At 38.5% G+C, this 11,506-nt stretch overlaps 1 protein-coding gene across 5 annotated transcripts in view; it reads left to right on the plus strand.

Moving 5' to 3' along the window:
• Positions 1-11,029, plus strand: part of P2RY8 (P2Y receptor family member 8) — a 33,455-nt gene extending 22,426 nt beyond the window's left edge. For all 5 annotated transcript variants that reach the window (XM_074814937.1, XM_074814936.1, XM_074814940.1 and 2 more), the window contains one exon: positions 9,358-11,029. In XM_074814937.1, coding sequence (XP_074671038.1) covers positions 9,437-10,510 — 1,074 coding nt within the window. In that variant the 5' untranslated portion in view covers positions 9,358-9,436 and the 3' untranslated portion in view covers positions 10,511-11,029. The remainder of the gene's footprint in view (positions 1-9,357) is intronic.
• Positions 11,030-11,506: the final 477 nt, after the last annotated feature.

Raw genomic sequence — 11,506 nt, forward strand, 5'->3', positions numbered from 1 at the left:
CATGGCTGTCCTAGTGACACATGCCCTGATCATGATATGACCATAATTATAAGGCAAAATTAGCCAGGGTTCCCCATGATTGTAGCTTGAATACTGTTGACTGCTGATGACAACATTGAAAAAATGAAGAAACTTTCTCTAGCAGAGAATCATAAACAGTTTTAAGACCATATACACAGGCAACTGAACATCACTCAGGAAAAATACAGTTATATATAGCTCAATAGTAGAGATATGATTCAGGGTTTGCACTCTGAGCTGTGACAATAAGCAGTAAGAGAAACTGTGCAAAGGAAAGAGTCCTGACAGTGCAAGATTTCTCATGGAGACCACCTGAGGTGAGCCCCAATCACTCCTCCCTTCAGGCAGGGCTGGGAAGTATTGTCCAAAGTGCTAGGGAATGAGGAGGCAACCACAGAGCTCACACATTTCCCACTGCCTTGGATTGCATACAATGCTGCCTACTGGCCCTTCACCAGCCTGGGCACACCTCTCTTGCTAAAGTACATGTTGGGACTTATTTTCAACTGGTATTGACAGGAGGCCCAGGGAAATGAGTGGACACAATATCAGTTCCAGCCATACGAAAGAGCCCATTTTTTGTATCAAAGCCTTCCAGTAAGAGGCACAAGCACAAGAAGCAAGGCTCATTCTTCCTGTACATCTAGCTCTTCTTGCCCTTTCAGGAGCAGAGAATCAGACATGCAAGAAAGCTGCCAAGTTCATGTCAATTTAGCTCCTGCAGAGCTCCTGGTCTCATGTATTTTTTCAGCCAAGACTGTTTTCTCTAGTGCTAATGTGAGAATCACTTCTAACTGATGTGTGAGCCAGGAAAATGCCCAGTCTGCCAGGAGTTCACCACCAGTACACTGCAGTAGGCATCTGGGGAGAGAGCATAGCAGTCACTCCTGTAGGTGAGCTGTCAATAAAAGCTAAATTATATGTGCTGAGCAAGTATACCAGCAGGATCAACAGGAGACAAAATAATTTTTATTCTGAGTTCCAGCTGTGGCATCTTTGCTACACAAACTGTTTTATGATCACATAAAACTGACTGTAGGTTTTGACACACAGGTGGAAGAAGGTGGATACAGGTAAAATCATGCATTTGATCCTCTTCTGTGCCAATTCATTTTCACATGGAAGCTAGCCTGGTCATTTTAAAGTGGTGGCTGAGTGGTCCAAGTGTGAAAAGGGACAATTATGTTTTAGTGGACTAATTCAGATTTTGACAGAATCCAGGCAATTGTGTGCCTCCAGGAAACCAGGATCTGAATCAACGGGATGTTTAAAATGTGCTGGATTCAGCTTCAAACACCTGCATTTACAATGGAAGTGACTACATATGAGCCTGTTACAGTTGCTGGAGATCTGCCCAGTACAGTCAGTGGCATCCACACTTTCCAACTCACCCTAAAATAGACACTTGGATTTCTATGGATGTTAAATCCACAGCTGTAGCAAAGACCAGGCAAGAAAGGTGCCAGCTATACCCAAATCCTGCTTACATTATGCTACTGTTCTGGAAAACGAGTTGCATACTCATATAGATCTTATTTAACAAGAGGAAAAATAATTTAGCTTGTATTTACAAGTCACCAGTTGTTATGAATCCAGCATGGGCTTTTGGAGACACGTCTATTTATCTAGGAGGTAGTAAGAGGTTTCGTACATGCTGAAACCAACTAATGGAAGTAGTGGAAGAAAGCCTATCTGAAGACAGCCTACGTGCTCAGCCAAGTTCTTTGATTCACCCCTAACAAGACTGTTTCCAATTTCTGGCCCCAGTACATTACCTGAATGTTAGAATTACCCTACATTCTTTTCTCAAAACATTTCCCAAATACCATGCCAAATTATCCTTTCAGCTCCACCTGCAAAACTTGGTTCACTGTCCTGTTTATGGACTGCATCATACGTTAAATCGACCAACAGCTACAGACTGTCATATCCTTAGTGCAAGTGCAAGAAAAAGCAATGTGTGAACTTTTTTCTTTTTCCTTTTTTCTTTTTTAATCTTGAAAGATAATCTTCAAAAACACACATGCAGATCTACCTCAATTCCTTTGTGGACTGAACAGGAGAGGAAACATTCAAAAAAATTTTCACAGAAAAGAGAGATGAAAAGATAGGAAGTACAGATTTCAAATAGAATATATACACACACACATAAACATATGTTTTCTGTAAAATGCCAGTCAGACCATACAGACTCAATATAAGACCATCAAGCTTTATTCTCTGTTGGGAACCTGTCATATTGTCTACCACACACACCCTGTGCCAACAAACCGTTACTTCTTTTCCTGGCATTTGAGGTCAGAAGGGAAATGATCAACTACACTTTTTCCTCAAATTTCACAACAGCTATGTGAGGCAATTACTTGTAGTAGGAAGTAATTGCAGACCGGAAGCCATTGTCTGTTAATCCTGGACATAGGCAATATCTGAAAGATTTAAAGTTATAAAGGAAATCAGTTCATATGTTATTTAAATTTAGGCACGATTGGGCACTTTCTGTGGACAAAGTTCTATAAAAATATAAATCTTCACCATCTTGCCATAACTCAAGGGCAAGCTACCTGCAGGAGGGCCCCCTGGCACAGGATAACTCCACATTACCTAGGATGTCTGCCAGAGTGGTTAAAAGGAGCTTTTCAATCTGGTTGTCCATGGCTATGCATCATCCGACAAAAACTGTGCTCTAATGAAGTCAAGGTTCCCCGCCAGGCGTCAGCAATATTTCAGTAACTGCTTACATGCATGCTCTTCTTCCGTGATATGTGCATGATAGCATTATTTCACCAAGAGGCAAGTTACCTTATGCTGTTGGGAAATAAGAGCATGCACATGGGTAGTGATTGCAAAGGAATATAAGTCCTGGAGAATGAATTCCAGAGCTGTTATGCTGAATTCTTAAAAGGGGTTGCCTTAGCTTTGCTAATCCTTTTAAAAATATCAGGCTTGAAAAAATTAAGCTTACCAAGTCTGTGTTTGTAGGAAAGACCAACATATATATATAATATTCTAGCTATTAGCCCATAAACTGGAACCTCTTTAAATCAGTTTAGGATGCTTACTCTGACTGAAATTTAAACCAGTCTAGAAAATCTATCAGTGGAGTTACACAAGTTGACCTAACGTTTTGCTCACAGAATTTTTAAAAGCTGACTATCTTGCACACCAATAAAGAAAACTGCAAGATCTTCGTTCTGTAATGTAACTAGCACTTAAAGTCATAGAATCACACTTCAGATTCTGAGAGGTTTTTGTCAATGCTGGCCCACAGCCTTACTGTTTTCATAAACCTGACTACTGCAGAAATGAACTTTTTAAAGATCACAGTGACTGGTTTCACTCTGAACAGGTTTACTGACACAGATGATAGTGACTGTGTTTATGCAAACCTTATCTAAATTAGAGTGAAGGTTGATAACACCAGCACAGAATCCTGACTTTGATAATTTATGGTTAGCAAAGGTGAAGGTTCAACTGAACTAAAATTCAACTATCAGCAAAACTGGATAGTCCAGGACAGACACAGGAAAGGTAGCTATGTACTGTTAATTTTACTTAGCCAGTTCTGAAGAATTAGTACAGTATTTCCTTGTGATATTTCTTTGCCTCTCACCTGTATATTTAGATTTTACACTTAGTAAGACTTCTTCAGCTGAATCTTGGAAACTGCCCACTTGCACTGTCTCAGGCTAGAGAAGAGAAGCACTCTCTAACAGGCAGAAATGATAGGATTATTTTACTTCACCTTTGAATAAAGCTCTTTTCATCTAGATTGATATAGCTAACAAGCTCAACAGGCATGTACCCCTCCACTACACTAAAGATAGTAATGCTTCTCATTTTCTCACTGAAAAAATAGAGGGTTTTTTTACCTCTTAATGTGAAATCCTTGTGGAGAGAAGACACTCTTGGTTTACCTTGCTCTAACTCTTTGAGGTCAGAGCTATAACCACCATAGGGTTTACTTTGACTGGGTGTACTAAGATAAAGACTGACATTTGTCTCCGCAAAAGTTTTTGATTAATACAGTGATTATAATGTAACTCTTTCATTGTAAAAAATATGTCATATTTTGCAGTGAAGGCATACATATGGTATTCTTTATGTGAATAGTCTTTGGTGAAAAATAAGAAATAAATAACAGTTTTATTTTTCTAAAGCTAAATGACGTAGACGGTCAGGAATATTGCAAGTAGTTAGATGTTTTCACATTTGTTTTGTTTGCTCAGAAATACTTGTATACACAGGTGCACAGCAGGTAGAATTCTCATTTCCCAAATCTATTTATTCTTAAAAGATGATAAGCTAAAGCCTAGTGTGAAATAATGCCTTTGTGATAACATAACTACAAGCTCAGCAAGTTTCTGATATTTGCAATAATGATACTCAGAACAGAACAACAGAAACAAACGAAAAAGAAATCTCACAAAAAGAACAGGGAAGGCCCAATACAAAGAAGTTTCTTAGAAGACTTACGTTCAGATCTTGACTGAGTGAACGAAACCCTTGGCTTTTAGAGATGTAGAGATGTAACCGTACAAGCTAAAATTTGCATGAAAGTTTATTGCAAGGGTGAGAAAGAACCATCTAGACAAAACCTGCAGCCTCTTTTGGTAAAGCCCCTGTTCAGTTTAAGGAACACGCAGTCAGAGATGCACTCATTTACATTTCCCAGTTTGGTGAACTTGAACATTTGCAGAAGTGTTTCTCTGAATTGCATCAATGATGCTTTAGGAGCAATAACTGAGATGTGTTACAAAAGGACACTTTTTCTTTTTGTTCCTCATATTAAAACCCTTTACTCTATTTAAATATCAAAGTGTTTGCCACAACTCAAGATGGCTGGCTCTTGGCTCCTTCTTCTCCTCATACTCTGTCTACAATAGAAATTAAGTATCTGTTTCCTGTGTTTCTCTAATATTCTGTCTTCTCACTAGCAATTCAGACAGTCCAGGAGGGGTTGAATCCTGAGCAGGAACACTGCACACTGAGGATCCCTAAGTTTTCACCAGTTTTAGCTATATTTAGGTAGACATAAACTATCCTATCACTTTAGCTCTTGTTACTGCTTTGTAAAATTTTTAAACTGAGCAAGTAAAAAAAAATTTTTAAAAAATTTCAAAAAATGCAGTCTTTTGAGAAAAAACAAAATACATTCTTCAGCCACATTTGCATTGATTAAAAAATGTTAATATGATTTCTCTAAGTGCTTACAATAAAATCTGTGCTTTCATTTTGCTTCATTCTGAATCTGTTTGCAATTGTCTTGAAATTGCAGTTCAGTTTTTTTTTTCCTGTAATCTGAAACATTCTTCAGCTGGAAGGGTGTCTTTCCAAAAGTCTAACAATGTTAAAGAATTTATGAAATAAGACCTTTTTATTGTACACAATAGTGCTTTGATGGGTAGTGAACCAAAAATTATGAAACAAAAGAGGTTTTGGAAGGCTTTCTGCTGCATGATATGTTTTGAGATTTATTTTTCCATCTCAAAACACACAACAAATCGCAAAACTTTTTATAAAATGGAAATTATGGTTTTCATTTTTCTTACAGGCTTTTCAGTCTTTTTCACAGGTGCACTTGACATTGACAACAGGAAAAGAATAGATGTAAGAGAGGAAACACATCAGTTTTATTTAGTAGTCCCCTAAAAAGAAAAGTAGACACATGTCTACTGTTACTGTTCCACAGCAAAGAAATAACACAGTTCTTTTCTAAGTTTTTACTGTTTGATTTTCAGTATACCCTTTAATGTTTTATTTGTCAACCTTTGTCAGTTGAAGGGAAAGGAATCACCATTCCTGTCAAAAAGGCACTGAGCAGCTGTCACCTTTGCTGACAGTTACAGCTCAGATGAAAACCTGATGTTACTGAATTTCCAAGTGAGCTTTCTATTCAGAGTGCCATGAACCAGGGAGTATGAAGAGAAGCAAAAAAATTCTACCTGGATTTAGTGAGGGTTACTCCAGAGGCCTTAGGTGCTCTTAGTACCTAATATAAGACTAGAATAACATCCATCCACTAAATGTTTCAGAAATGAGGCACGCAGAAAAGCTTAACATTTCTTTTTCTATGTCAGAAGCTTGAGGACTGATGTAAATGGCAATAAGATGGGATCTTCTCACTTAAAGAATCCCTACTGAGTTTTTGTTTTAGTCTACTTGTATGTCCATTTGTCTGTTGTAGTTTAAATATAGCTCTCCCCAAATAAAAGCAAACCCATGTCTTTCTAACAGGGATATTTATGTAACAGAACTATATTTTGACAGATTATGCATATGAAACCTTAGTTAAGAGTTGATGTTTTAAACTTATCCTGCAGCAAAGTTTCTCTTGCAGAGAATCGATGCAAGCTCCAATGATTTGAATTGTGTTGGAAACCTGTAATTGAAAGGAAGCAACTTATAAAAGGATTAGAGCCCCAGAAGGATTTGACAAAAGGAAAGACAAAGTTGGAAGGAGGATTTTCTGTACTCCACATTTCCCCAAGAGGCTATTTGCCTTCGAGAATGACTTGCAACAATAGTCTTGTGTGCTTTGCATGCCCCCTCCTCCTCTGCAGAAGACACTAGGGAAACATCACTTCGTTCTTTTGCTCCTTGTGATGGACATCTTCCTTACCGAAAACCATGCCAAGGGGACCTACCCTTTTCAGAAAGCTCTTGTAGGCATCTAACCACAAAGTCTGGTGCCTTTCAACCCCAATTCAAGAGGTGCATAAATTTGGGAAGCAATTTTGTTTCACTGATGGTAGTGTTCCACAAGTGCATAAAATTTGCCTTTAGCCAGGACATGAATTCTGACGCTGTTTGTGCAGAATCTATGCATGCATTTTTTTATCTCCTTATCAAGATGTGCTCTCAGAAGAAGCAAGTTTAGAAGAAAATACTGTCATAAGAAAGAAAGTTTAGATTTAGAAGAAAATACTGTAATTAGTCCTAACACAAAACCAAATGTAAGTGGTATTCAATAGCTTTATGACCATTGTGACAGATTTAATGGAAATTTTCACCCATGCTCGTACTTTCCAAGAACATACAATTTCTATAGGAACAGTATCTAGGGATGAGATCCCTTAGCCTGTGAGAGCAAATATCTTTCACTTGCAAAGGCTTATTATTAGAGCTCTGTAGATACTTTGATACAGATAAAAATTTTCTGTTTGTTTTAGGAAATTTAGCATTGTTAGGTACAAAGTAGTGCCACTTGAAAAGGATTTCTGAGGCAACAGAGTTCATGAATAGGTATTTAGTATGGTAAGTCATAGATAGAAGAGTTAAAATAGACAGCATTAGGGTTTTTTTCCAAGAGCTTTTTGTCAGTGAGTGCCTTTTCAAGTTCCCGTGAAAACTGAAGAGTTAGTTTCATTCTTGATATAGCTCCCTTGACAAGAACAGAATTTCATCTGCAATGGATTCGGCTCAAAGTTTTTTTGCAGTTGTGATCATGTGATGTGCTTATTACTTGGAACATGTTTGCTCTGTGTCATGTGCATGATATATTAGGAACGCATCTCTGACTTCTTTGCAATTCCTATTTTCTTGTGCCTTTTTCTGGGCTTCCAACAGCTCAGCTAGAAGCTCCTGAAAGACTGGCAACATTAGTTAACATCACTTGTTTGACACTGACTCACACTACTTCTGAATATTTTTAGCTGAGATTTGAAGTACTATGTCAAATTGATCAGATCAAGAAACAACAGAAATAAGCCCCCTCTGATCTTCTTGCTGCTGTAGCTGTGCTTTTTCTGGATCTGCACTCAGTTTATCTTTAGAGTTGAGTATCTCTCTCTACTGAACTACAGCCTTCAGTAGAGACTTCACCTTTGCCAGGTTTCAGGAATCATCAACACTTATTTTGTGAAAGGTCTAGCAAGTTATTCAGTAAGAGCCTCTGTCAGAAATGACAGTTTTTGTCAGAATGGTTATTTCCAACTAGCATTAGCCAGCACTGAGGGCTGACCTCTCTGAGAGACTGATCTGTTACACTGCTCACAGGCTATGACCACACAATTAAATTAAAGGTCTTATTTAACTAGATCTGAGGTTAAGTGACACCAACTGGCTGGCATTTATGTTTTTTATAATCTAACCTCCTACACCAGGTGTGTCTTGCAAAGAGATGCTTGATTTAAACAGTGCAGGTGATCAGAGTCCACAAGTAAGAGTGTGTGCCTGAACCCACTCTCTGCCCCTCTTTTATTAAACAGCATAGATGTGCCCACAGTTATTGGCTGGCTTGGACTGGTACCCTTTTCAAGCCTCTGTTGCCACTCTTCACAGAACTTACTGTTGCTCTGTCATCTGTCTTTCTGGTCATTCATTGCCATTTCTTCACTTTGCCGACTCTGTACTTTTGTGAAATTGAATCCCTGTACTTGCAGCTTAGTGAAAGTAAGCACGCATGCATGTAGCACATTGAGGCATGAGTTCTTACTTGCAGCTGCTAAATGCTGCTACACTATACAAAATAATTAAGCTAAACCATAAGCTCGTGTCTGTCAATAAAGATCTATATAGGCCAAACAGTGGAAGCATGGTTTTGCTTTGCAGGCTGGAAATCTGAAATTAATTTTGTAGAATTACAGGTGATGCCAGTAAGACAGCTGCAAAGAGAACATGTTTTAATAACTTACATCTTGCAGAAATTGAAACTCAATACCTTTTCTTTTTGTTAGAAGAGGGCTTGTCACTTCTTTAGCCTAGTCCCTTCAGCCTGTAAACCAGTCCAGGCAACTGCAATCTGTCCCTGGTTCTTGATTATACATGGTGTTTTCCTTCTATTATGTTTACATCATGAATATACCAAGAATAATTGATTGCATGTTCTCCTTTCCCCAACTGAAAAAAAAAAAAAAAAAATCTGGTACTTACTTGTTATGGATCAATGTTTAGTTGGGTGGGGGGGGGGGGAAATGTCAGAAAATATTGTGTATTACAAGAAGCAAGATCATGACATCTAGAGTAGATAGGATGGATTTAGCTCATGGAGATCCTGTGGCGTAGTGTTCTCATGTAGACATCAATTTAATTTTAATTTGTGGTATGTGATTTTCTTTATGTTACAATAACATAAGAGGTATGAACACATAGAGTGCAAAAAATATCAGAAAGCCATACAGCAGGGGAAAAGTAGCTGTTCAAAGCTAGGAAGAAGTGGGACTGGTAAAACATTACCATGATTTGGAGGGAGGAGAGAGTTTTCAGAGATAATTTTAATAGATTCAGTTCATTCAGAGATAATCTGTCAAACTACATAGAGGCTTTTTCTTAGTTTGATTAATAGAAGAAGTACGTTCTTAATTTCTGTTTTGACATATTGCTTTTCTCTCTTGACAGTTGTCCTCTAGGTTTTTAAGCCAAGTGTTCATGATATGATCCAGCTGTCTTATAGGGATCAACAACCCCCTTGTGAATAATGGTTAAAAACGGATCCCAACTGGATGTTGAAACACTGGCAATGCTCCAGAATAAAGCTATCTCCATCACCCTCCCAGTTGTGTATACACTGGTGGCTATGATCAGTATCCCTGGTAACTTGTTCTCCCTTTGGGTGCTCTGCTGTCACATCAAACCCAAAACACCTTCTGTTATCTTCATGATCAACCTAAGCATCACGGATCTCATGCTGGCCAGCTGCTTTCCCTTCCAGATTTCTTATCACATCCAAAGCAATCACTGGAGCTTTGGCAAGACCCTTTGCAGCCTTGTGACTGTGATGTTCTACTCCAACATGTATTCTTCCATACTGACCATGACCTGTATCAGCGTTGAGCGGTACATGGGCGTGGTATATCCCATGAAGTTGATCAAGTGGAGAAGAAAAAGATATGCCCTGGCTACCTGCCTAGGTATGTGGATTTTCTTGCTACTAGCCTTCTACCCACTAGAAAGCACAGACCTGACCTATGAAGTGAAAGAATTGGGGATTATAACCTGTTTTGATGTCCTCAAATGGGATATGCTGCCCAGCTTTGCAGCCTGGGTAGCCTTTCTCCTCACGCTATTTTTCGTGCTCTTCCTCATCCCTTTTGTTATAACAGTTGCATGCTATATTGGCACCATTCGGAAGCTTATTCAGACATCAAACAGATATGGTAACAGGCAGAAGACTAGATCCATATACCTGGCAATGATAGTCCTTCTGGTATTCATCACTTGCTTTGCTCCCAATAACTTTATTCTACTTGTGCATATGATCATCCGCCTATTTTATGACAGGAGTTTGTACCCTGCCTACAAGCTCACCTTGTGCTTCAGCTGCCTCAACAACTGCATAGATCCCTTCATTTATTATTTTGCATCCAAAGAATTTTACCAGAAATTCATGCAACTGTTTCGCCCTAAGGTACTGCTCAGTGACAGTCTGGAAAACAGAAGGGAAAGCTTATTCTCTGGCAGGACCATGTCAGCCAGGTCAATGTCAAGTGGACCTATGGATGGGTTAGAGGGAGTAAAGGTCTATTTGCAAAGGCAGGAAAGTGTTTTTTAGCCTTAGACATCCTCAGAAGAAAAGCAGCTGTGAGGTCCGTGAGCAGAACAGAAAACCTTCCTTTCTGAATGGCTACCCTCAAAATACCTTGCTCCAGTGACGGAACTCAAGCCATACTTATATTGTGCATCCTACTTCAGTATTTTCTGGTGAGAAATGGAAGCATTAAAGGAACTGAGTTTATTCAACAAGGCACTGAAGTAAACCCAACATTGTTAATTAGGGGTTGGCCTGGAATTAGTCCTACTGAATGAAACCAAGGGATAAGTTTAGAACAAAAATTACTTTCAGGGTGTGTGATCTCAGTGTTTAATCAAAGGCTTGTGATTCACATTGAATGTGAAATATTACTGTATATGAATTAGAGCATACACTGAAGTTGGATTTGGGGTAGGGGAGTTATTTTTCTAAGCAACGTGCTGGGTTTTTTGTTTGTTTTTGTTTAATGTATTGCTTTCTCTCCTGTTGTATTTCTATAAAAGAATGAATAAAAATAGCTTGTCTTTTTATCATTAATGCATAATGCATAGCCACTGTGAATTCACCACAACACTCACCCAGCTGTTTGTCAGAACCAAACCACACTAACCTTTGAAAAGGTTAGGTTGACTCATATTATTTATTTCATTTTATATAGCAAATATCTCATACAATTGAAGGAAAGCTAGAACTAACAATGTTTGAGACTACTTCAGCTGCTGAGTGGATTATATTTTAATTTCCTGAAGCTATTAATTTCTCAGGACAGTGGGGAACAGTTGTTTTAAGAAAACGTTTTCTCACATTGACCTACTACAGTTATAATGCTGCTGCTCTTATGTGATTGGTATCAACAAGTCCTTTTCACCAATTCACTATAGGGTATACACAGAAGCACCATCCCCCTCAGCAGAGATTGTAGCTTTATATAGCTCATGGACAGTGAGTTTATCTTCCTTATGGCAATGGTGTGGATTATTAATCAGATTTTCAGATGGATATATGAGAATTAACCAC

This window comes from Strix aluco, chromosome 2 (assembly GCF_031877795.1).
Source record: "Strix aluco isolate bStrAlu1 chromosome 2, bStrAlu1.hap1, whole genome shotgun sequence".
NCBI classification, from domain to species: Eukaryota; Metazoa; Chordata; class Aves; order Strigiformes; family Strigidae; genus Strix; species Strix aluco.